This window comes from Tubulanus polymorphus, chromosome 5, assembly GCF_964204645.1.
Source record: "Tubulanus polymorphus chromosome 5, tnTubPoly1.2, whole genome shotgun sequence".
NCBI lineage: Eukaryota > Metazoa > Nemertea > Palaeonemertea > Tubulaniformes > Tubulanidae > Tubulanus > Tubulanus polymorphus.
This window is the reverse complement of record NC_134029.1, coordinates 16,428,257-16,456,034: the sequence shown is the minus strand read 5'-3', so window position 1 is coordinate 16,456,034 and position 27,778 is coordinate 16,428,257. Positions and strand designations below refer to the sequence as shown.

Sequence of the window (27,778 nt, the reverse complement as noted above, 5' to 3'; positions counted from 1 at the left end):
TTTAATTGCATGTATTGATACGAACAATATTTTTTGCCCTTTAATAACGTTTTTTTTTACACTGTAGTCCAATAGTTGGCAATATGAATGCACCCTTTAGGATTTCTATAGGATTTTCTGGGCAATTTGAGTGTGTGACAATTGAGTTCACAGGGGCTTGTATCAGAGTTGTAGGTAGTGAACATAAACAGATTATCGTTTTTACACTACCTACAACTCGGATACAAGCCCCTGTTATTGAGTCGTGCCCTTTTAAGAGTATTTTTGGTAATATTCGATATTTTTTGGACAAGAATTAAACCTTTTTTTTTGAATAAGACATTTGACAAATTTGTGCAACCCCCTGCATCCGACCCTAGGAAAGATGCTGGTTAAATTCACTTCAATCTTTGGTTGTTCCTTGTCTTGCGGGTAGCGTTATAGTTTAAAGATAGGATTACTTCATGCCTTTATGTGTTGTATAGTTAGAAGAGGGGCTCCGATGCATCGTCGCTTAATTCATTATAATTATGGCAAGTTTGAAGGTGAAGTGTTTAATATTTTTCTAATAACAAAGTCGATATTCAAGTTGATACAAGCCCCTGTTATTGAGTCGTGCCCTTTTAAGAGTATTTTTGGTAATATTTGATATTTTTTGGACAATAATTAAACCTTTTTTTGAACAAGACATTTGACAAATTTGTGCAACCCCCCTGGATCCGACCCTAGGAAAGATGCTGGTTAAATTCATTCCAATCTTTTGAAACTCATCAAAACAATTCCCTAGTATAGATATATCTTCATATATTGAAACCGTCAGCGTATCAACACTATGATGTGATTTTCGAATCGCACAGATGTTGTATTCATTGTCTTGAGTATATATACCGCTATATAATACTGATAGATTGTTTTGACGAGTTTCGAAAATTTGAAGTGAATTTAACCAGTGAACATAATAGCATGTTGAAAATCAGGCAAACGACGACAAACATGACTTATCATCAAAGCCTTGTTAGTTAAAAAATTAAATATTACCGTAATCAACGGTTAAACATTCACCATCTTAATTTCTGAATTATCCTTGACGCAACTGTTATACCCATGACCCTATACACACTACTCTAGTATTTCTACTATACAGAAAGGTGTGAAATAATCATATCTCCGAAATGCTTGAATGAAATCGCTGAACTCTGGACAGCTGATCTTACAGATAAATATTGATAATTAGGAAATTCGGCAACATTTGGCTGTTCCTAGTCTTGCAGGAAGCGTTATAGTATTAAAGAGATAGGATTGCTTCACGCATTTATGTGTTGTATAGTTAGAAGAGGGGCTCCGATGCATCATTGCTTAATTCATTATAAAAATGGCAATTTTGTAGGTAAATTGTTTAATATTTTTCTATTAACAGAAAGTCGATATTCAAGTTGCTGCACCATTTCTAATGTAATCTCAATTTCAATGACTAAACCTATTAGTCCTCAAACTGCCTGATCTGCCCAGGGAAGTGTAATGAGATTACACTTCCCTGATCTGCCCTACCTACTTCACATCCATCAAGTCCATACAGAAATCAACATCTTTCCACTTGGAATTCTCAAGTATTTGGGGTATGAACATGACAGTTCTATCAAAGTAAATTTTGGATGAATTCATGGGGGTCAAAATGTCACCGATTTGCTTCCACGTCATCAAATTTTATACTACATAATATCCTGTAAATACTAAATTGTGTGTTATACATAAAATTCAACTGGAAATGGACTGTTTTGTACCAAATTAACCCTTTCACTGCGTACCTACCCACTTGCACTGCCCAGTGCGTAATGCATTAGAAAAATAAATTCAGAATTTATCACTTAATTTCATACACAAACTGTCTCACATGTGTTTCTTTACTGTTTGCTCTTTGAGGTGTAAACACACTTCTTTGTGAAATAGCTGAATACTAATGCAGGCGTGTTGGAAGCAATTTTTGATTGCTATGGCCAAATACCGATTTTGGACAGGTTCTAAACTTACGCGGCAAATTTACTTAATTTCTTCAAAATTCATTCAATGAAAAAAAAAACATCATTCGGTAAATTATTGCCGCAACTTTCGCTGCTGCAGTCGCTGCACTTCCAACGCAACTGTAATGGGTGAAAGTGAATCCTTATTGCCATTAGCACCGCCAAGCTGATTTTGTCACAATTTTATCAGCGTTAAGAAAAATTATACAAAGGTTTAGATTAAAAAACTCCCGAGGCATATTTCACTATAAAAGCTAAATTAAACATACATATAGCAGTGATCACAGCAGCTGGGAAGAAAACAGTTTAACATATTCATTCTATATGAATCAGGACGGATTCATTCATTATACATGTATGTTTAAAAACTTAAGATAATTCATTATTTATTGCTTAAATTTCAACAAAAGTTGAGTAAATTAAGATTAGAACAAGGGGTTCAGGGACAACATGCTCGTTTGGTAAAATGCTTGACAATCTAACATTTTCAATAACCAACATCTCTTGATGAACAAATGCAGAAACTAATGAGCTTGAAACTCACCACAATCATAGAACATTTGTCTTATGATGATGGGCCCTAAGGAGCTACACATCAAAGCATCTTCAAAATTTCCCTTGAAAACTTGTAGTAAAAAGTGTTGATTTTGGCAAATAACAATGGCTGCCAGTCGGCTATCTTGATTCTGATCAAGCCAGCTTTTGGGCTGCAGTTGTGTCAAGGGTAGATAGATCCTACACATATAAACCAAATATCAAGACAATTCCATAGAGCATCTTCTAAACTTAACAATAACTAGAAATAACTAGATTCTGTTGGACAGATGGACAAAATGGACGAAAAGTGAACGCAAAAGCCTGCTAGGACTTAAGTCCCAAGTCGGTTGAAAAAGCTCAGCTTTCATCAGTATGTGGTGTAGATCATAAATTTGTTGTTTCCTCATCGTCAGACCCGACACGTAACAGCTCTTTCTCATCAGGTTTGTAAAATATAGTTTTACTACTAGTTTTACTGCTATTCATACTGATTTTAGCGAGCACGCTTCCTATACTGCCTTTAATACTCATAGTTTTATTCTCATTTGGTTGTTCATCTTCCATTCCGCGGTTTACTTGTATTTTTGCAGGATGCTCCTGTTGATTCCGATATTCTATGTAATATGCAGTAGTTAATAACGATTCCTTCTTCGGTTTTTTGAATCTACAAAAAAATAAAAATATTGCATAAAATTGCATACATGAGGAGGCAATTGTCATGGATGAATTTTCTGTAGTGCAAATAAAAATTCCTCCCAAAAACTTGATCAACCTAATATTGCACAGAAATTGATCTTGAAATATAATTCTGAATCTTAAAATAAAACCTGGAAGTAAAACAGTTGACGATTCCGCAGGTTCACGAGAAAACTTGCTGATTTCTGCAGCTAAGCTAATGAGAGAGGAGGCTTTGCTCTCTGTAGCTTTGCTCTCTGATTAGCTTTTTAAAATTTATATTTCTATAGTGCTTTAGAGCCAAATAGGAGGTGCTCTCAGAAAGTCTTGTGGGGCCATTTATCACTTATTTGGCAAGCAATCCAATTAGCTACAATGGTAAACCAAAAACTCAATCAACCAGTGGGGTTGGAACTTTAACGACTGCAGCCACGGCAATTATTTACTGAATGACTTAAGTTTTACTTTTTACTGAATGGCTCTTTTTGTTCTATACGATGATTTTGTTCTATACTGCGCTGCAATATTAGAACCAGTCAAAAATTGGCAATTGTCTGTGACAATCAAAAATTGCTTCCAACGCGCTTGACTACAAATGGATGGAAAACGAATGCAGTCATAGGCAATAACTATGTGGGTTTAAATCCAATGAGTCAATAAAGAAATAGATACGTACAATTTAAGAAGAAGAGATGAACAAACGACAGATACGGAGGATGCAGCCATTGCAGCTGAAGCCATCCATGGCATTAGCTCTATACCAATTGGCATCAATACACCTACAATATAAACAATTAACAGTTACAGCTGCACGCAGGTAGAGGGCGCTGCTAACCTCTAGTAAGTGCTATTAGTAACAAGTTTGAACATTTTCACAAATAATATAGAGAACGTTCAAATTAAGGGCAAGACCTTCACTTACACCTTTCTTTTTATGGTATAAATAGTAAAAAAATTGGGGAAAATTTTCCAGCTCTGCTGGTAGTAGAGGTCGAATAAGGATACTAACCTGCGGCTACTGGTATACCAATGAAGTTGTATATAGTTGCAGCGACAAAATTAACGCGAATTCGTTTAACAGTTTTTTTGGAAAGTAACATCGCTGACACAACATCCAACAGATCATTCTGTAATTATAAACACTTTTTTAAAAAGAGCGATTCAATTCCAATTCAAGTTTAAGGGAGGTAGCATCCTCCTAAACTTGGTTTCAATAGAAAACGATTATACAAATTTTCACTCATGCTCAGCATTGCTGCATGCAATTAGGTTATGAATATGAACTTACTCGAATTAGAACAACATCAGCTGCTTCTACAGCAACATCAGTACCCGTTCCGATAGCGATACCGACATCAGCTTGAGCTAAAGCCGGGGAATCGTTAATACCATCACCAACCATAGCAACGCAGTACCCAGCTGCTTGCAACTGTCTCACTTTAGCTACCTTATGTGATGGTAAAACCTCTGCGTACACCTTAGTGATTCCTACCTATAAAAAACCAAAAAAACTCATTAACATTGACGTCCCGTTACTCGAGAAAATGATAGATTTATGAAACGTGGATTCAAACCTGTCTAGCAATAGCTTTAGCAGTTCTCTGGTTGTCCCCAGTAAGTAAAGCAACAGTTAAGCCCATCTGTTTTAGTGTATAAACAGCTAAATGTGCTTCGGGTTTCACTGTATCGGCTACTGATAACATAGCTACTATATTACCTATAAAATATAGATTACTAGAATCAGCCAGATTTACATACCGTAAAAACCGGCGTATAAGTCTACGCGGCGTATAAGTCGAGGTCAATTTTTAGACCTACATTTCATGATTTTAAGATATATCCGGCTCCTAAGTCCCTTCTCTTAGAAGAATAATTACTTGTATCATTATATTGAATAGTTTGTTTTCATAACGATGTGCGCCTTCACGCACGCCGCCGCGCATCAGCCTGATTGCTGCTGTGTGTTAATCACTAGACTGTTACACACACACTCAGGTATAATACACTACCAGTGAGACAGTATTGTGAGGCACACGCTATATATAGCCTAATGTATTAAGCGCTGCTATGAGCGCGCATATATGAATACATCGTTTTAAATGAAGCTATGTCAAAATGAAAGAAGTTTTTTTCATTAAATAACTTTATCATGAATAATTATTCAAACTGTTATAGCAGTGAGAAGATGAACACTATTTTCTTGTCTGGTAGAATCAATATTTCTTGTGACCTGAAAATACTTAGTAGAAAACTGTACTCGGCGTATAAGTCGAGGTCAATAATTGAGTGGTAAAATCAAGGGTTAAAAACTCGACTTATACGCCGGTTTTTACGGTATCTAGAATATCACTCAACTAACAGCCATTTGGTTGTAAAATGAAATTTCAAATGGCTTATATTAATTGCAAAAATCTGCTGATTTTGGCTAATTGAGATTGAAACCGAACATGAGATGAGATTGAAACTCAAACTGGAGGAACTGTACTAACACACAGGGTAATGTTTAAATCATTTGTATTTGCAGTGAGTTGAAAGCTATACGCGACATGGTTATAGGGAGGTGATAGTAATTGATGCACTACGAAGACAGAAGGCTGCCAGTGGGGCAATCCCTAAATCTAATGGAAATAAATTGTATGTGCACAAGTTCACACTCTACCTTATACATTTATCAAGTTTCATTTAAATATGATGAAAGATATACTGAGTGTATGAAAGTAAAGTCTATGAATTAAACATGATTGGTGGCTATGCAACAGCCGATGTCATTATTGAAGGATATTACGCGAGTAGCACATCATGCAAATTGAATAAATCTGATTGGCCCAACTTGTACGACTTATGCAAGGTTGACTGTAGCTTGGAACAGCGACCAGAAGAGGTGCTTACTGTGAACAGCACATAGAACAGCTGTTTCACCGAGTTCTTCCTGATCACTCATTATTCTATCCATATCTTCAGTAACTGAGATTCCATTTCTTATCATCCATTCACGGTTTCCAATTAATACATCATACTCATCAGAAAAGGGAGCTGTAGTACTGCTACCTACAATCATAGAATCAATCAAATAATGTCCTATGCTGTTTGTGTTGTTAAGTTAGGATATACTGTACGTAAAGAAAGATAGTGGATACTTACCAATAAGTAGTGAATTGTTGATACGTTTAGCTGATAGATTCTGAGGATTTTTGATTTCGTCTAAATCTTTGGAACTGAGAATTTTTTCAATATTGGAAACGGTACATTTCAAGCCGCAGCCAGGAATAGCTGTAAAATCAGACGTCTTTCCTAATGTTTCAACATTTAATGTCTGAAATACATAAAAGTTTCAAAATTTTTTACTTAGCTATTGAGACTGTGATCAATGAGGAAGTGGAAACTCAAAATGTTTGCGGGAGGTGAGCCCAATACCCCCTGCAACAAAGATAATTTCCTTAAGAGAGAATTGGTCATAAGGATTTGGAAAAAGTTGCTTGGATACATTTATAGATACTAAAACAATAGTAGGAATATAGCTGGGAAACAACGATATTGGGCCTTTCATGGTGCACGGTATTGAAGGCCACCCGGTGCCTGGTAGAGCATCAGGAAATCCATCAGGAACTGCCAGCTGTTTCGTGCTAACAAGAAATTCAAGATGGCTGATGTACTCTATTCTAAGTAGGGGTAGAAATCTTGCCTGCCCCAAACCTCACCATACACAATTTGACCATAACCACCCCACCATGGACATCATGGATAGCCCTGTCCACCAGTAATCAACTTACTTGTTTAACATACGTTACAATTGCTGTAGCAATAGGATGTTCTGAGCTAGTTTCCGCAGTTCCCGCTACAGCCAATAATTGATTCAATGAACAAAGCGCTTCTTTAACGAACAATACAACCTTGGAAACCTTTGGAACACCATGAGTTACTGTCCCTGTTTTATCAAATATTATACTTTTCACCTGTAACGAAATAGCATCGAAATCATTTGAAATATTCCTAACCCTCACATCGAATAGACTAACTATTTCACAAATGTCCTTCTAAAATCTGTAACCCTTAACCCTTTAACTGCTGAGGCCTGTTTTTGCCCTGTGCTGAGCCCTTATGTCAAAATTTGACTTTTTAAAAAAATAACTGCAATTGATCTATTTTTCACATATGAAACTTAGACATAAAACTTAAAACTAAAAACCATACTAAAAACCATCATTTTCCGGAAAAATCACTAAAAATCGAAAATAAAAACAAATACAATGATTATGGAGAGATCGCAGCACTGTACGGTAACGGAATATTATGGAGCGAACGCCAGAATAAAATAAATTCAAATTTTAGTTATTATTTTGATTTTCCCACTGAAACGCATGCGCAATCTACAAGATTTTGATGATTTGCAAAACAATTTTAATAAGGTTTTTTTAGTAAGGTGCTGACTATTCAAAACAAAACGATCGCTGTTGTGCTACAGTCAATTTGAAAAGAATAGCTGATATGCGTGCTCTGCAGGTCAGCCGCACACAAAGTGACGCAGTAGAAGCGTGCATAGCACGTCCATAGTACTGAAAGGGTTAAGTCTAATGCAAACATGGCAATTAAAAAACATTTTTTCCACCTCGTGAAAAAAGTTTTTGATGCGTTTTGATATGTCATGTGCGTTAAAGTGAAAGTCAGAAAATGCTGCGCAGAAAAACGTGTTTCTCAAACGAGCATTGATTTGTGGACAACGTTTTGTGCCATGGAAGTCCCATATGCATTGCATGTTTCGTGTTAAGCAACACATCCACTGCTCAATAACCAATCAGGGGGCATGAATGGCATCACATGATATACACAAAAATTGATATGAATAACTGAGTTTATTGTTGCACTATGGACTCCATGGGGCAAAAACAGTTTTCTAGGCGTGGGCGTAAAATTTTTACTCAAAATGTTTTTTTTACAGTTTTGATGAAATGTACGTATTGCCATGTGCATTGGGCTAAACCATCACCATAAGGCAATAGTCTACTGTGGCTAATCTGTTGACAAAAAATGTTTTGAATCATTATATCGGTAAATTTTGCCAATTTGTAAGATTAATTGGCAATCAATTGGAAAGTACGGTACATAACATGCTCAAACTGTATTACGGAAAGCTACTCTACAACTTAAAAATCTGTGATTTTTATCAGAAATAAATAAAAATTTAAATAGCTAAAATTATAAAGATATTTCTTATCTAAAATTGGGTTCAGAAGAAAGGCGTTTGATGATACCTTGTGAGCATTTTCAAGTGGTTCTCCTCCTTTAATGAGTATTCCATTTATCGCACCAACACCAGTTCCTACCATCACTGCTGTAGGAGTTGCTAAACCCAATGAGCATGGACACGCAATGGATAATACAGTTATTGCAAATTTAAATGCATGCTCAAATATAATTTCATGATAATTCATCGAATCTGCATCATCCTGAAAATACAGAGACAACAGTTTGATAAAGTGAGACAAGGAGTGGCGAGCACGAGAGGGAAGATATTGGGATGGTTGAGATGAGGAGGGCATGCAGATGATTGGGATGAGGAAACAGTCTGATATGAGAGTCAGGAAAAGGGTAGATATATACCTTTACATACCATATATAGTGGATCTATGCGGTGAATATTTGAATATCCGATTATAATCCAAACTATCAATGTAACAAGGGAAACAGTACAGACTAATGGAACAAAATATCCAGCAATCCTATCGGCTAACTGCTGGATCGGTGCTTTAGATGTCTGAGCTTCTTCTACAAGTTTAACTATCTGAGATAAAGCACTTTCTGCCCCAACATGAGTAGCTTCTATTTGTAAAGTTCCATTTTGGTTAATTGATCCACCAATTACTGATAATCCTAAAAAACAAAATAACACTGAATACTTCACAGACACCATGCACACTTGGCGAAATGCTTCACAATCTGACAATTTCAATATTCGACACCTCCTGGCGAACAAATACAGAGACCGATGACCTTGAAACTCCACGCAATCATAGCTGCTACCCCGGTTGATGAAAATATTTATAATTTGAGCGAACATGAGAAAAACATATGTTTGATTTTCTTTTGATATGACACTATACTAGGGGAATACATTTTCGTATCAAGACAATTAGTCAAATTTTCTCATAAATAATTCACAAAAAGTACATATTTTGTTAAACATCAATGGCACACCAGTTGGCTATCTTTATTCCAATTGGGCAAATTTTTGGGCTGCAGATGTGTCTAAGGTAGATAAATGTATGAATGAACCAAATATAAAGGACCAATGGTCCAGTGGCTCGCCAATCTGTTGTGAAGTAAAAAATCTGTCACGTAGGCTACCGGTATGCAAAAAATCATTTCATTGAAAATTAAACTACCCGGTAGAAAAAAAAAATATAACTAGGGGTCCAGGGACACCATGCCCACTTGGGAAGTGGTTTCAAATGCTCAACAATCTAACAATTTCAATATTCAAAGCCCCCTGGTGACCATTTACAAAAACCAATGACCTTAAAACTCACCACAATCATAGAACATGTCAGCAGCTACGATTTGGAATTGATTGTGATAACAAAATATGCCTCGTTACCAATTTAATATGGAAATACTAAGTCATTCTACTATTCAACGCCCCCTGGTGACCATATTCAAAACCCAATGACCTCGAAACTCACCACAATCATACCATGTCATGAACTACAACTTTGCAATTGATCATGGTAACAAAATATGCCTAGGTACCAATATAATAAGGAAATACTAAGTTATTCTACTATTCAACGCCCCCTGGTGACCATATAGAAAAACTTATGTCCTTAAAACTCGCAACAATCATAGATGATGTCATGAGCTACAACTTTCCAATTGATTGTGGTTACAAAATATTCATAGGTACGAATATAATAAAGAAATGCTAAGATATTGTATTATTCAACGCCCCCTGGTGGCCATATACAAATTCCAATTACCTTGAAACTCACCACAATCATAGAACACGTTATGAGCTACAACTTTCTTATTGATTGTGGTAGCAAAATACGCTTAGGTATCAATATAATGTGGAAAAACTTTTTCCCACTTACAAATGAGTACTGGTGACACCAAGATGGCCGCCAATTGCGTCATAATTGGCTGATGAAAAATACCTGTCTCAGGTATAAAATATCCCTTTCCAAAGAACACCCATCAGAAATTGTAATGAGAAATGGCAAACCAGTAGGAAGCTACAGGACTCAGAATTCGGGCCAAAATCAACATTATTGGGCACTAAAAAGGTCATAGGACGGCCATCTTGAGTCCGACCAACCCAATTTTTGTTATGTTGATGGGCCCTGGGGGGATTCACATATATCCAAAAGATCAAGGTAATTGATCAAAGCGTCTTCAAAATTTCCCTCAAAAAGTTCAAAAATGTGTAAAAAGTGCTGATTTTGGCCAACAACAATGGCTGCCAGTCGGCCATCTTGATTCTGACAGGGCCAGTTTTTGGGCTGAAGATGTGTCTAGGGTAGATACATGTGTAACCCAAATATCAAGACGTTACCTTGAAGCATCTTCAAAACTTCCCAAAATAACTGGATTCCGTCGACGGACGGACGGACGGACGGACGGATGACGGACGAAAAGTGAACGCAATAGCCCGCTGGGACTAAAGTCCCAAGTGGGCTAAAAAGGTCAGTGTGAACTTTTAATGATAACTGACTTTTAACGAGAATGAAATCTTCGAAAAATTGATAATAGGCCTTTTGTCTGAACAAATGTTCATAATTGTAATACATCCCTTGAATGATGTGAAACAACTAAAACTATGAGTGACCCAACAAGATACGGTACAAACTTGGTGAGAGCCTGGGTTTCATCGGAGGTTTTTTCATTTTTATCATACGGACCAATCAGGACAGAAGCTCCCAAGTTCTTCAAATTTAGGGCCAGTCAGTGCTGGTTATTGATGTAACAAAGTTTATCGACTGGCACGATTTTCAATTATTTCACGATAGGATTGCTTTAAGTAGCTTACATCTTCACTCAGACAAATCGTTGTTACGCGCGACCTACACCGTGGCGCGCATACTCTATAACTGATACATACACACAGTGAACACGAGACTATAAGGCTATATTGCCTACGCGACTGTACACAACTGTTTTCAACGCGAACGCTCCACTGTGCCGCAGTTAACAAACTAATACAAATAATCAGGCTCCAAAAAAGGATCGCTAATGCAAACGTTAATAGACTTCAATTCATGATAATAAAACAAGTATTCCAGTCGTGTAAATATCAGACTCATCTCTAAAAATTTGATGCTATCAGTAAATCAGCCGTGTGGCGAACACGGAAGTAAATTTCAGCATTTTGAATCCACATTTTCGTCAGATATCTTGATGCAACGTTACCTTATGCACGGGATATCAAAACTAGATGAATCATTGAACACATCGCACGTAATAAATCGTTATATCATATGCCTTGAATATCAGAATTTGCGCTAGAAATGATGAATATCAACCAACCTATTCAATCGTGCTGCCATTTTGTTTGTGAAATAACGTGCACCAGCTGATCCATCTCGTTCAATGTTATGACGTCATGATGGAAGTCAAAACCGGGTCAACACCAATTTTATAGAACCAAGATTTTGAAGGGTTTTGTCTTTGAAAGCTCATAACTACTGAACCAAGCGTCGGATCTTGGCGATATAAAGTTCTTCCGACGCAAATAACATTAAATTTTCACATGTGTTATTTTGGAAAATTAAAGATGCTGCATAAAATAACCTGCTCAAATAAATCGAATTTTTGAAACTTTTGGGTAAATTTATCAAAAAATATGAAACCCACGGCTTTCAACTTTGCGCACCATAAAGAAAAACCAATTACGAAATATATTTTTGCTTAATCTGTTCAATTCGCCCATTAGCAGTGAAATTACAGGATACTGAAATTGCGTTTGAGTGTGCTAAAAATAGCTTCGAGCGTAGTGTTTTAAGCATACGAATGATTTTCGATCGGCCAGACTGTTGACATAGGCTCGCTAACGCCAGCCAATAAACCAAGGAGCCTATCGGCTTATATAGCTCCGCTGTGTGATTTGAAGAAATAGAAGCCGCATACCTAGGGGGTGCCCGCTTGTGGCCAAATCCAAAAAGGGCTCTTTGTAGGTATTCGTCCATAGAACATTCATACCAAATTTGGACTTGATCTGATTAAAAATGTAGGACTAATAGCAATTTGAAGAAATATAAACTCAATCTCCAGGGGCGCCCCCCTGGTGGACGAATCCAAAAAATGGCTCAGCACTTTATAGGCCTAGGTCCATGGAACATTCATACTAAATTTGGAATTGATCGGATTAAAACTGTAGGTCTAGTAGCCATTTGAAGAATTAGAAACTCCACCCCCAGGGGCGCTCCCTGGGGGATGAATCCAAAAAATGGCTCTATAATTTTATAGGCCTTGGTCCATGAAACATTCATACCAAATTTGGAATTGATCTGATTAAAACTGTAGGAATAGTGGCGATTTGAAGAAATAAAAACTCCGCGCCCCCTAGGGGACAAATCAAAACTAGGGGTCCAGGACACCATGCCCACTTGGGAAGTAGTTTCGAATGTTCAACAATCTGACAATTTCAATATTCAACGCCCCCTGGGGACCATATACAAAAACCAATGACCTTGAAACTCACCACAATCATAGAACGTGTCAGCAGCTACAATTTTGTAATTGATTGTGATAACAAAATATGCCTTGTTACGAATTTAATATGGAAATACTAAGTTATTGTACTATTCAACGCCCCCTGGTGACCATATTCAAAACCCAATAACCTTGAAACTCACCACAATCATAGAACATGTCATGAACTACAACTTTGCAATTGATCATGGTAACAAAATATGTCTAGGTACCAATATAATAAGGAAATACTAGGTTATTCAACGCCCCCTGGTGACCCCCTGGTATAGAATAACTAATTTCCTTAAAAGTCACCACAATCATAGACAATGTCATGAGCTACAACTTTGCAATTGATTGTGGCAACAAAATATGTATTGGCACAAATATAATATAGAAATACTAAGATATTGTATTATTCAACGCCCCCTAATGGCCATATACCAAAACTAATGACCTTGAAACTCACCACAATCATAGAACACGTTATAAGCTACAACTTTCTATTTCATTGTCATAACAAAATATGCTTAGGTATCAATATAAAGTCAAAAAACTTTTTCCCACCTACGAATGAGTACTGATGACACCAAGATGGCTGCCAATTGCATCATAGTTAGCTGATCAAAAATACCTGTCTCAGGTATAAAACATCCCTTACCAAAGAATACCCATCAGCAGTTACAATGAGAAATGGCACATCAGTAGGAAGCTACAGGACTCGGAATTCGGACCAAAATTGACATTTTTGGGCACTGAAAAGGTCCTAGGGCGGCCATCTTGAGTCCGATCGACCCAATTTTTGTTATGCTGATGGGCCCTGGGGGGGTCAAATACATACGAAAGATCAAGGTAATTGATCAAGGCGTCTTCAAAATTTCCCTCAAAAAGTTCAAAAACGTGTAAAAAGTGCCGATTTTGGCGAGCAACAATGGCTGCCAGTCGGCCATCTTGATTCTGACAGGGCCAGTTTTTGGGCTGAAGATGTGTCTAGGGTAGATACATTTATAAACCAAATATCAAGACATTACATTGAAGCGTCTTCAAAACTTCCCAAAATAACTGGATTCCGTCTATGGACGGACGGACGCAATCCCCCTAACCCATCAGCTCCGCTGACCTTCGGTCACCGCGGAGCTAAAAAGACAATACATCCATGCATGTTGAAAGCTTATTAATATAACATGATTTTATCTGTGGACAAACAACGGTGGTAAGTGAATGCAAGCAATCTGCACCAAGTGCCACAGAGTTAGTATTTGAGTAACATCATTGAAAATTGATGAATTCTAGATGACACAGGATTAGGGGAGGGCGTAAGTGTGTGTAACTAACCTGGATGTTTAGGAACAGGCATTGATTCTCCAGTAATCAATGATTCATCACAAGTTGAACTTCCTTCTTTCACTCGACCATCAACTGGAATTTTTTCGCCAGGTAAAACCTATCAAAATCAATCAACAAAGATAAGATCAACGATTAATCTCTTGTAGTCAATCAAACCTTTTCCAGAATCTGAACAATGAAACCTCACCCGCAGTAGGTCCCCTCTCTGCACCAGATCTACATTAATCTTTTCTTCAGTGATCACGGATCCAGATTTGTTTAAAATAATAAGCGTTGCATCTGTAGCTTTTAGCGACATTAGTTTAGTTAAAGCTTCTGATGTTTTGCCCTGAAATAGAAAAAAGTTTCTTCATTTAGATATTGTATAAATAGATGGTTAAATTGCTACTCTTTAAATTCAACGGTTTCAAATTATTGCTTAGGCAGTGCCAAACGGGTTCAATTTCCTTTTTTAAATTTTTTGTAACTTTGTGATAACAATGTAACAATTTTGGCAAACTTCGTAAATGCTACCTTAAGACACGTCTGCTGTCAAACCTTGAAAAACACTAAGTACGAGGGGCCAGTCATGAATATGAGTAGATTTGTTGTAAACCATGAAGAGGGGTAGTAGGTGACACGTGACTCCACTACTCAGAGACCCAAAGTGAGTTTATTTACTTTTTGAGTAAACTTGTTGGGAAACTGTTCGGGTTAGAGACAGGAAACTGATACAAACCTTTGCAATATGTTCAAGCCATCGACCCAGTGAAATAAACACCATTAACATTGGTGTTGTCTCGAAAAAAGTTTTTGGACTTTCATCAGTGCGTAGAATCATCGATATAACTACAACTAAAACCGAGTAACTGTATGCTATGGTTGTTGCCATGACAATCAACACATCCATGTTTGTAGCTCTATGTCGCATGGCTCTATAAGCCTGAATATAGAAGTATTTGCCACCAAAAAACTGAAATAGTACAAATTGAAATAAAACTCCAAACCTGTTACAGCCCTGTATCCAGTGAAAATGAACTGTAGTTTAAGTTTAAACTGTAATTACCTGTACTGGTGTAGCTAATAGAAACATTAACAAATTCTCCAAGGAAAGACCCGCAACTATATTATACTCATTATAGTTATGATGATGATGTGTGGGTGGCAGGTCCGTTGATGAGGCATTGTTACCGGCAATGACAGGATGTGGAAATGAATTCAATCGTCGTAGAAACATAAACACAATCATAACGATCATAGTTGGTATGCCAAATACCAGAGAAAACAAAAATGAATTACGCCACCTAATAGAGAAATGATAAAACAATTGACTTTGGTTCATACAGTATTTCCACTAAAACATAATTGTAGATATTTTTGCACATGTGTTTTTTCTCTTACTGTCGAATTTCCTTTTTATGACCTTGTTGCAATGTATTTTTTTCCTCAGTGTACAAAACTGCATCAAAACCCAGGCCCTATAATTAAATGTATCTCTCAATTGTTAAAAGGTCACAAATCTATGTTCAGAGTGTTATAAAATATATATATCACCGAATCGATTGACGTGTGCATGAGATGGGGGAGACAATGGAATGCTGATGGTTGGTTAGCCGATGTGGATTCCACTATATAGTCAAATCAGCTGTGTTTAGGAGATACCCTGGAAATGGAACTTTTTCGGGTGAGTAGCGCCCACTAGTGGCAATTAAGTAATGATGACCTAGAAACGTTGCACACGGCTGTATGTCCTGTCAAGAAACATTTTGCAATACATATTCTTTGTTAACAACATTTCGCCATATAGTATGTTTATGTGTACACAGAGCTGTGACATTCTACACATCAATCTTCTCGTTGCCTCACCTAATATGATACTTAATAGTATTCATTGCTTAGATTTTATACGGTGACGTTTAATAAAGCATCAAACTAAGAGTCTAGGACTGTGGATACCACTTGGGAAGTGGTTTGAAATGCACAGCAAATTTCAACAATCCCTGCAGAACATATGTAGATATCAAAGCCTAGCAACTTTTGCACAATCGACATGCTCCCTGAGGAGTTATAATTTCATCAAAAACCCTAGCTTCATAACGTAGTGCAACACTATACTCCAGTAACTGAAACGATACGCATGTAGAGACAGGATCGTCGTGCCCCACACGATATGACAGACTGAAGTTCATTATTTCCTACTGATCATTGGTCCACCTGTATGGTGTGTGCTTATTAGTATTGTTTAAAATTCATTCCATACGCAGACGTTTTTGTCTAAATCTAGATAGTGACTTATGATAGCGATCTTGATTCTGATGTCAGCCATTTTAATTCTGACCAGATTAGTTATAAGTAGGACTGAATTAATTCACGTCCATGGGCGCGGGTGGGAGATCTGAGTTCTCAAACATGGACATAACACATTAACAACAAACATATTAATTCATAATGAAACTGATCTTCCCTAAAATAATGGATGAGTTATCGAAAGTTTTGAAGTCCTGCGCTAGCACGCTCATTTTTTTATGGGAAATTTCATTAAAGATTAGATTTTGATTGTTTTCTCTTTCTTTACATTTCTCAGACAATGGCTTTTTTCTACCTTTTAACCAAATAAAATTACTACCCGTGGTTTCCATAGGTATTTTTCGAATTACCGTAATAATTTCAATAATATCCCGTGGTCCAGTCAATTCTGAATCGTAAACAAAACGACCTTTACTGGTGGCGAGGGCAACGGATGCCGAAATAATTCCTGGTTTTTTCATCAATGTTGATTCAATGTGATGCACGCAAGACGAGCAAGTCATTCCATGGATCTATAAATAATGAAATATCTTTGATACATGTACACTAATCACAACACCATTAATCTACTGATATGACTTCAAGAGTGCTTCGTTGGTTTGAATTTTCAAGTAATATTTGAGGTTAAGAATCTATAAACTCACCGATATTTCAACAGTACCCCGACCAATCGTATCAGAATCAATAACAACAGCACTAAATCCAATCTCATTGATTTTATTAGCGATCTGAGAAGGTATAATATATGCTGGATCATATTTCACTTCAGCTTTCTGCGCCATTAATGCAACCAGTACTGTCTTTATACCTATAATCGAGATGAATAGTGAGGGAATTTAAAACATCACATAGGACTAAACCATTCAACCATTGTGATTCAAAACAGGGTTGAAGAAGACGGAGCCTATTACTTTCAATTATTGATATTTGAAGCTAAATGACGGATTAGGACATGAATTAAAGACGATGTCTTACTGGCAGATTATATTCATATTTCCAAACTAAAATCAAAAAGTGTATCAACAACAACAACAAAAAATATCATGAATAATACAAATGTTTAATTTAAATTCTATCAATTAAGTCTGTATTTAAAATCCTGATTGTACCAATAAATAAATTCAATTCAAATCATATCAATAGATTCTCTGCTTACCACAGGTATTCAGTAAAAATATAAACACATTTTTTTGAAGTGAACAAGGAAATCATTTGGACTATTTAAGCACAAATGTTTTATTTGGTACCATCTGCGGTAGCCAAGCGCGGACATAGGGAGTTTTACAGGTCTTCTGGAAAACCCTCAATATTTTTAAGTGTCCTAAAAAAATGTTGCTCGCAAAACAATTTCATGACTTAAAATGCAGGAAATGGCTTCAAATCAGTGATGGAATTTTCTGGGGGGCCTCAGACCCTGGAAGGGCTTCGCGCTGAAGCAGTGTTAGCCTTGCGTGCTGCGCTCGGTGTGTTATCAGTGCCCTTTTCTTTTAGGTATGCCCCTAGAATTCTGAGAAGACCCTCAGATTTACCCCTAGATCCACCCCTGGTGACACTGCAGAAAACAGAAATGAACCTCTATAGGAGAGAGTTAAGAGTCAGACGTTGGTAGGGGACCCGTAAGTGGTGTCAGATCTAAGCAATCAGTTAGAGGGAAAAAAGGGAAATTCTTACCTTCAACTTTTCTTAGATGATTTTCAATATTAGCGACACATGACGCACAAGTCATTCCTGTGACCTCCAGGTGGCACTTCTCATCATCATCATCATCGTTATCATCATCGTCATAGTTACTTTGATTCATTGCTGAAGACTGATTATTGCGGAATCTCACAGCGGATCCGAGCGGAGTTGATGGTAATGTTATTGATACATCTGTTAACATTAAACAGCATTATCTCATCCAACAGTATATAATACAGACAAAATCGAAATAATTGCTAATTCCGTAAAAATTGACTTTACATTTCATTACTGGAAAATGTTCAAGCAAAACAATTTCTTTGCTCATATCAATTACGGGAACAAAGCAAAATGCTTAATTCTGGGTAATTCGGAACAACAATCATCCATACAGTAAAATACTCTGATGTATTTAACATTAAGGGGATACGTATATCACGAGCACAGTGCGTTGTATTCATTATCAGTTAGTACTGCTGTCCAGCTGGATTATGAGTACGTGAAATGTGACACGTGCTACTTTTTACGGACTACTGGTGGTGTGTGAGCTGTTCCAATATTCAATTTCACATTTTCACATTTCAATCAATAGCGACAAAGAGATAATAATAAAACAGAATGATTAGCAGTTAGACGAAAAAGAGAGCCAGACATAAGAAAGGAAGGATCCAGAGCCATATGGGATAGGCTGGCGTCAAGCAATGAGTTGGGATGGATCTGGATACACAATTAATCCATCACATTAATTACATGTCAACTGATCAAACAACAGAATTAATTATTGTGTCACCTATTAATTATAAAATATAATTAAAACACAGTCTACTCAATTGATATAGGCAGTGATTAACATAGGAGTAATTGATTTTATCACTCACCTGGTAATGATGCTTCAAATCCCATATCCTCAATATGTTCAATTATCTGTTTTATAGTTATCAGATCAGGATCAAATGTAAAATCACCTTTTTCGTCAGCCAGTGTCACCTTAACAGTAACTATACCCTTACATTCCGACAATAAACTTTCAATAGTTTTCACACAAGAATTACACGTCATTCCTCTAATATCAATCGATATATTTGAATATTTCTTGTTAATTTTACCGGTTACAGAAATAACAGCGGATTCAAATCCAGTATCCTCTATTTCATCAGCTATTCTCTGTGAGGTAATGAAGTCTGGATTGTACTCGACAAAGCCTGTTTTTTCCTTCAACGATATTGAAATAGTCTTTATTCCTGGGAAAACTGACAAATTGGCTTTGATATTTTCAACGCAAGATCCACAAGTCATACCAGTGATGGATAGAAGACAGCATTGGATGCTGGATGTATCTTTAAGAGATGGTATGAATCCTATATCATCCATATAATCACAGATAGTTCGCGGTGATATAATTGATGAATCAAATTTTACAACTGCTTCTGAGTCAGTTAATGAAACGGCTATAGATTTTATTCCAGGTTTTGAGGATAAACTTTCGTTGATATTTTTCACGCATGATTGACAGGTCATACCCTCCACTCCAATCCATGCACTATGCACATTATCAGGCAATGAGGCTTCGAATCCCATATCATCAATCAAATCACGAATTTCCTCGGCTGTTGTTGTATCAGTATTGTATTTAACGGTTGCCAGTTTATTTTCAAGGGAAACTCGTATATGTACAATTCCTGCATTTCTAGAGATTTGATCTTCAATGTTCTGAACACATGAATGACATGTCATTCCTAGTATGTTTATTATACAATCTTTAATTTTCCTTTCAGCGATAAAATTTTTCTGCTTTACCTGCAAAATAAAGAATTAAAGAAGTAGCTGCGTATCACAGTGATTTTAGTTGAAATGCCCGCCCCATGGTCTTCTGTCCTCTACGCAACACGACCACAAAAATGTGCTAATTTTGGCCAGTCGGCCATTTTGATTCTGAAAAGCCCAATTTTCAGGTTGAAGATATATCTTGGGAAGATTCATGTGTTATGAAGTAAGTAACATATCCAAGCAGTATGAGATGGTTTGAATATACACTATTGATCTAGTAATTACCAACTTTGGAGAAAGATAATTAATATCATCATAGTTCTGAATACTAATGGGGGTTGCTAGGGCAGTGCTTCATCTAGCCAAAAATAGAGGGGCGGATCCCGCCCCCGAAAATAGCCACCGTTGTTCCCTTCGGATGTGTCCCATGCTCGCCCTTGTGCCCTCATCACTTGCGGTAGGTCCGCCCTCCTGCCCTCGTCAGTCACGAGTAATGAGTCAGGGCTGTCAAAATAAGCCGTCGCATCCGACTGTTAGTATGAATCCTGCGACGGCTATGAAATCTCATATGAACATCTCATATGATATCAATGATAGTAGCTCATGTGATCAGTGATTATATTTAAATGTACTGCAGTCAGTGTGCATTGTGTGAAAATGTGCCTCAGATACTGGGCTAGTTTTAGTTTTCAGGAAATTGGCTGCCTTCCAAACTACTGCCAATCATTCTAGCGACTGCTAGATTGATTTATTGCCAATCATTCTAGCGACTGCTAGAATGATTGGCAGTAGTTTTGTTTTGTTTGTTTTGAACACATTGTGATACTCTGGATCTTGTTATCTAGACTATTAGACAAATTTTATATACACAAAATGAAAAAAGAGACTCGCTGAGACAATGGCACTCCACTGTAGAGCTATTTATGCACCTACTGTTTACTACTGAGAATGAGGCCAACACGTGTTTCTGTAAAGCTCAGACAACCTCGGTAGCTCTAATGCATTAAGGCTGGCTTATGTCGACAAGCAACGCAACGCCTACTGACGCAACTGGGTTTATCGCCGATTAGCGACAACAAGCGGCCTAAGAAAGGCCGCCAATTGCTGCTCTATCGGTTCGACATAAGCCGGCTTGCGACGGCAACCCGACGCCTACCGACTCGTCGCAAGCCATATCTGGTTGGCGGACAGATGCTGCTGATTGCGACCGACATAAGCTCATCTGCGACGCGACGGAACTGAGTGCAGCGGTTCCAGCCAATAGGAGACCGCATATACATAGTACAAATTATCACCGCTAGTTGTCGACATTCGTAATTAGTCATAAACTTTCAAATTCAAGTAGTTCAAAATGTTAACCAAACCTTCAGCACGGTAGAGGACTGGACCGAAGATCTAGAAACGAAATTGGCAGAATTATGGTGTGAGCGGTCATCTTTATATAATGTCGCTAGCACATTGTATTCAAAACCGAATCAGAAAGATTAGATCTTAAAGAAATAGCTTTCTTATAGAAATACATTTCCCAATAATTCAAAATAATTCAAATTTATCCACAAAATGCTTATCACGTGACCATTTGAGCCATTGCAGTTGCTGGTAATCGCAACCGACATAAGCAGGGAAGCAACTGGGGGGATCTCGTATCCCGCTCGTCGGCCTCAGTTGCTGCGAATCGGAGCGCAGTCAACATAAGCTGGGTTGCGATCGCAGTTGCTCTCAGTTGCGTCGGTAGGAGTCGGTAGGCGTTGCGTTGCTTGTCGACATAAGCCAGCCTTTACACAGATTGGAGTTGTTGTAGCTTAATGACTAAGGACCTGTAATTATGGTCTCTATGAAACATTGCTGTTACGGAATTTGTAACAGTGATTCTAGGTATGATTACCAGCCACATATGCAAGGAGTTAAATTCATACCTTTTCCAAAAGCAAAAGAAATTCAGCAAAATGTGAAAGATGGATCACGGCTTGTGGGCCCAAAGAGGATTTCAATGCAGGCAAAGTCACAAGGAACACTTATATTTGTTTGAAGCATTTTGTTGGAGGAAATGGGCCTACAGAAGAAAACCCAGTACCCGCCACAGCTTGTCCCGAGCAAGTAAGTAAATTCTCACATTTTCATGATGAAACTTAATTTTATTACAGTAATATACAATATTGTTGACCCTTAATACTCATACTCATACTCATGATACTGTCAAATGTGACAAATAGCAGAAAATACAATTTGTTGGACACTGATTTCAGATAAAAAAGTAATTACATATAGGCCTATTTAAGTTTTTTCTTTTAGGTGGAAGTGTTTTGTCGAAGCAAGCGTAAGGCACCTACTGCACGGAAATCAAGCACCCCAGTTAAGAAAAAGCGTTTGGGTGCGGCTGAAGCTTTAGTGAACTTAGCTAATTATTCCCTGACAAATGATCAAAGCACTATTTATGAATTGCCTTGAACGTCTGGTGTTGAAATTGATCGAAATTCAAACGGAATGTTATTATTTAAGGATACCGAGACTCAAACTGATACACAATGCACATGCCGTGTCGGACTCTGCTACAGTGACACATCATGTCAGACTGTTTATGATAGATTTTCTTTGCAAGCAAAGATTGAAACAATTGTTTAGAGGAATGATTTAAACACATCAGTGCCTAAGAACGAAAATAACAATACATCGGATGCGTTCTTAAAAATCGAGGATATGAAAAATGATGACTTTCAAATGAATTTCTTCACCGGTTTGACATATTCACATTTCATGGCATTATTCAATTTTTTGGGTCCTGCAGTGAATAATTTAAAGTACTGGTTTGGAGCTGGAAGGTCAAATGATACTGGAAATAACGGTCACAATTTCAGGAAATTAAAACCGATCGATGAGCTGTTCATGACACTAGTAAGATTGATTGAAACACGGATATTGTTATTATTCGATGGCATTTTTCTTCAAAACATCTGAAACTTCTGTGGATGGCGGAAGCGATCCACAGCAAGTCTAGCTCTCACCACAGCAAGTGCCAATACCCGGTTAATTATGTATTCCATGAACATTAAAAACTAATTGTATATGAGAGTCAATGTTATTTGGTTACTTGACTTAAATAATTTGAATGTATATCAAATCAATTTTAATATTGTCAACAATATTTGTAAAAATTAAAAACTAAAAATGAAATCATTATTGTTGGGTCAGTTCATAATGATAAGTGATTGAAATTGAATAATTGATTACTAAATTATTGAAAGAACTTATAACATAGTTATATTCTAATAATCTATAATTTCTCAAAGATAGAATATGGCATTGTGGATAACTATTAAATTAAACTACGGAAGGAATGAATATTGGGCCTCCGTGTATTGGAAGTTTAAAATTCAGATCAAAATTCATGTTTATAGTAGTTTTTTTTAGGTGGCAGCACTGTACGGAAATAGTAGTTGTTGGTGCTAGCACAGGAATTTTGCAAGGTGGCAGCACCGTACGGCATACAGTTAAGGCATCAGCCGCTGTAACTTTCGATTTCATGTCAAACTTCTCAGAATTTTTACAGAATTTTGATTTTAAAATCTGGTGTCAGTGATTGAAATTGTCAACAGCATTTTAAAGAAATTCAATAGACGGCATTTTGAAGCCCTCGGTACAAAGATACGTCAACGGCTATGTACTAATACATCATCGGCAAAAGCCGTCGATTGCCGACGTATGGTAAAAAACAATCAATCTAAACCTTTGGACTGCAGAGTTTACAAAATTCCTTGTTTTGGCTGCGATAAAATTTACATTGGAGAAACTGAACTCTAGGGTGAGATCTAAACGTCGTGTTTTTACATCTTAGATTGTTCCAATAAATAAATTCTTGATTCTAGATTTCTTTTAATTTGTAAAGTGGGTTTTTTATCTTGTCACCTCACTTCCATATAGAGACAGGTTGAAGGTCCTGACAATACCGTCTCTCAGTTATCGCAGAGTACGTGGCGATATGATCACCGTGTATAATCACTTAAATGGACAATATAGAGTCGAAACAGGAAATCTACTCCACGGAACAACGGCGGAAGAACCAGAGACCACTCACTGAAACTTTCAAAGACCAGATCAAGAAAGAATTTGAGGAAAAACTTCTTTAGCCTAAGAGTGGTCAACCAATGGAACAATCTTACAGAAGAAATAGTATTGGCAAGAAGTAAATACTGTTTCAAATCGCGCATCGACAAACGCTATATGACAAAACAATATGAACTGCGAACTGTTATTACCGATGCGCGCTGAACAATTTGGCTAGCAACGTCTAGCGACTTAAAAGCGAAACACCGCGGCAACCTAGTACTACGTTTAAAAAAGCCTTCCGTTGGTTTGCAAGAACGATACAATGCGATAATAAATTGTAAGTTTGGCGCTCTCTCATGTCAGTTTAACGCTTATTTCAACACTCTAGTCACCACTTATAAATATCTAATAAACATTTTTGAGAATAGTGGAGTTCAGAATAAGTTCCGAAACTGACAAGGGCCGACCTGCTAGTCGTGAGCTCCGGATATTATAGCGAAAAGGCCGACTTGCGAGTCGCAAGCTTTGACATACATAAAATGAATAATAATATTCACGTCAGATCATTGAAAATAAACTATAGTTAGGATTCTCCTCGTCTGGATTCGGATGTTAAGAGACGTTTGACAAAGGATTGCTTCCGATAGAGAGCACACCTCTTTAATAGTCTCTCTACAAAATATGCACGGTATCAACTGGTCGGCCAGCACAAAAGTGCACCTTTCTTGTCGTGGAATCGGACGAGAATAAAGGATCGTCCATTCATTTTACATGTATAAACCAAATATGAAGACTTCCCAAAATAACTGGATTCTGTCTACGGAACTGCAACCTCATGCAAAACTCAATATGATGAAACTGGATTCAATCGGGATGACTGCATACCCTGATGGATGCATTATGGTTTATGGTAAAAATGTCCCGGAAAATATGTCGCCAGAAAAAATGTCCCAGTCTATCATTACTTGTGAACTTGGTAATGTAGTTAATTTCACATCATAATAACACCAGAGAACCAACTTAGTAATACATTTAAATTAGTTTTTACATTTGATTACAAATAATGGCTCTTCTTTGATTTAATTATTTGTATTATAAAATAAATTTGAAGTATCATTGAAGTAATCAATTCACATGTTCTAAATAGGCAAAATAAATCAATGCCAAAATTCTAGACCTATAATTCTCATGGTTATTCAATTATTAATTCTTTTTTGTGGTTAGTGTGCAATTTACACAAGTTTGTTGTTTGATGTTATTTTGATGTGAGATTTACTAAATAAGTAATGATAGAGCGAGATATTTTTTTCTACCTTATGGGACATTTTTTCCGGGGACATGATTTCTTGGGACATTTTTACCTACATTCATGCATTACTGGTGCCTCGACCTAAGTGGAACATTAATAGGTCTATTGGTTTACTTAATACTCCAACCGGCATGCCGAAAATCCTATCTGGGAGGGACCTGTTCAAGATCAATTTCTTGTTTCATCTAAAAGTGACGACTCACCTTTACCATGGATCCAGCCTCATTAGTCGTTTCAAGCTTATCATTTTCGGTTACACATTCATTGTCTTCCAGTGACACCTAGGAACAACTTCAATAATTACTTAATGACAGCTTGATGTAACAACAATAAACAATAGATAGCTCCTAGGGCCAGTTTTATAGAACTTAGGGGTTAGGGTATCATTGCAGATTGTTTTCATATACTGCTTAGTCCATGAAACTGGGCTCAGCCTGTAAAAGCAAACAAACCCCTTAACTAACAACCTAGCTATAGCTTGGGTACTCCTACTCACCAATTTATAACCATTATCAAGTATTTTCAGATTACTGAATTTAATTCGCAAATCCATATTTAGGGTGTATACTGGTACGTATAATAGAAAGAGCATTATCACGTAGGCCACATTGCATACACTGTACATAACATACTACACTACACTTGATGTATGTATACCGGTATCTCTTATTAACCCACATAAATATCTGTATTATATACTAGGCTCCTCGATAGACTACCCAAGCCCAGGTGTTATCAATATCTTAGGGCATGTCTGAACATTTAGAACAAATAAATTGCCCATTACATGTTCTAGGCTCTGTATGCCCCAGTCAAAACTTTTAGGGACACTTGATGACTAGGTTTAACTACGCAATGCATCAAAGAAGAGAAAAGTCTCGAAGCCAAAGGGAATTCCTTGAAAATGTTTTTCAGTTAAAAACCAAAAATTTGAATTTTTAATAATAAATTTTAACGTATTTTATGTTTTCGGCTTTGCGATTGTTAGACTTATTTCAAGGACACGTGAATCAAAGTATACTTTTAGGCAGTCTAATTAACTGCAATTATTGATTCTATTACAACATATAGTCCTTATCAATCTAAAACTTGAAGTTATATAATGTTCTATTTTTAAGTATTCTTGTAAATGTTGCAAAATTTGTTTTGTGAATTTTGTAAATATCTTACAATGTTGAATTTCCTACACTCAGCGATTCAGACTTATGTATAGATTTTCATGTGACAATGGATAGCAAATAAAAATCACCTTGCAGCTGAGAAAACACACTATCAATATTTTGGTGCATATGTCACACAGATAGATTTGCAGTTTCCCCTGTTTTGACCTGGGTTCATTGAAGCTTTGGAAATCAACTGGCTATAGATTCATCAAGCAGAACCACCTTCAACAGAGATTGTAATACAGAATGTGGGTAGAAATTGAATATGATATAACTTAAAATGCTGCATACCTAATGTAGGTAAAAATGCCCCAAAAACATCCGCTGTAGGTAAACATTCAAAGGGTAGGTAAAAATCCCCACTTGGCGATTTTCTAAGAACGTTTCATAGCAACAAATATTGTGTTTCTCCTATTAATTTGCGACAAACCGCAATATATTTGAACTAAGCACCGAACATGTGCTATTCAAGTAGGTTGAATCCAAGAAGCCTATAGGCCTATGTCACGGTATATGGTAAAAATTTCCCTGGAAAAAATGTCCTGGAAAATATATCCCCCGGTAAAAATGTCCCAGTCTATCATTACAATCTTGGTAATAGATTTTAATTACAATTTTAACATTTTTGTAACAAATAATGGCTCTAGATTGATTTAATCATTTGTATTATAAATTCAAAATCTTCTTAAATTTGAAATATCAGGTAATGAGTTCTCAATAGCCAAAATTAATCATTGCCAAACTTTAGGCCTATAATTCTCATGGTCACTCAATGAATTATTTTTCATGGTTATTGTGCAATTTACACAATTACCAAGCGCGTTCTCTGTTGTTATGTTGATGTGAAATTTACTAAATGAGTAATGATAGACTTGGACATTTTTCTACCTTATGGGACATTTTTTCCGGGGACATATTTTCTTGGACATTTTTTCCTGGGACATTATTTCCCGGGACATTTTTACCTACATTCATATGTCACAATAGTTTCAAGTAAGTGTACTGTCAAGCAACTGATGGCCTTAACATACACTAATTCTATAGATAACACTAGTCCCTTTAGGCCTACATTATAGTCCACAACCGTATTATTGAGCTACAAAGGGACTGGAATCAGAACCAGACTTAACTTGATGCAGCTTAAGCTGATAATAGGGATTATTGAATTGAGAAACAGAATGTAGTACACATGGCAACCAAATCAGCATTACATGTCAATATCTAATATCCATTCATTTATTTGAATAATAAAAATGTATTGCCTGTTGGGACTTAATCATTTTCAGAAACAA

The 27,778-nt window shown here is 36.8% G+C and overlaps 1 protein-coding gene across 1 annotated transcript; it reads right to left on the bottom strand.

Annotated features, from left to right (window-relative positions):
- Window positions 1-25,925, bottom strand: LOC141906493 (copper-transporting ATPase 1-like). The gene is made up of 21 exons (XM_074795815.1): window positions 25,820-25,925; window positions 25,527-25,604; window positions 19,082-20,000; window positions 18,195-18,395; window positions 17,168-17,331; window positions 16,874-17,035; window positions 15,618-15,694; window positions 15,283-15,520; window positions 14,956-15,189; window positions 14,425-14,565; window positions 14,226-14,334; window positions 8,818-9,077; window positions 8,459-8,653; window positions 6,980-7,162; window positions 6,351-6,522; window positions 6,099-6,257; window positions 4,784-4,926; window positions 4,498-4,701; window positions 4,219-4,336; window positions 3,886-3,988; window positions 1-3,198 (listed from the first exon to the last, which is right to left on the bottom strand). The coding sequence occupies exons 1-21, from the start codon at window positions 25,913-25,915 to the stop codon at window positions 2,919-2,921; spliced, it is 4,236 nt and encodes a 1,411-aa protein (XP_074651916.1). The 5' UTR covers window positions 25,916-25,925; the 3' UTR covers window positions 1-2,918.
- Window positions 25,926-27,778: the final 1,853 nt, after the last annotated feature.

Excerpts from the sequence above, each read along its gene's own strand:
- LOC141906493 (XM_074795815.1), bottom strand. The coding sequence starts at position 25,915 with ATGCTCTTTCTATTATACGTACCAGTATACACCCTAAATATGGATTTG. Across the intron at positions 15,695-16,873 it reads ATATTATTGAAATTATTACG|GGCCTGGGTTTTGATGCAGT; the intron begins GTAATTCGAAAA and ends ATTTAATTATAG. Across the intron at positions 4,702-4,783 it reads CTAAAGCTATTGCTAGACAG|GTAGGAATCACTAAGGTGTA; the intron begins GTTTGAATCCAC and ends GGTTTTTTATAG.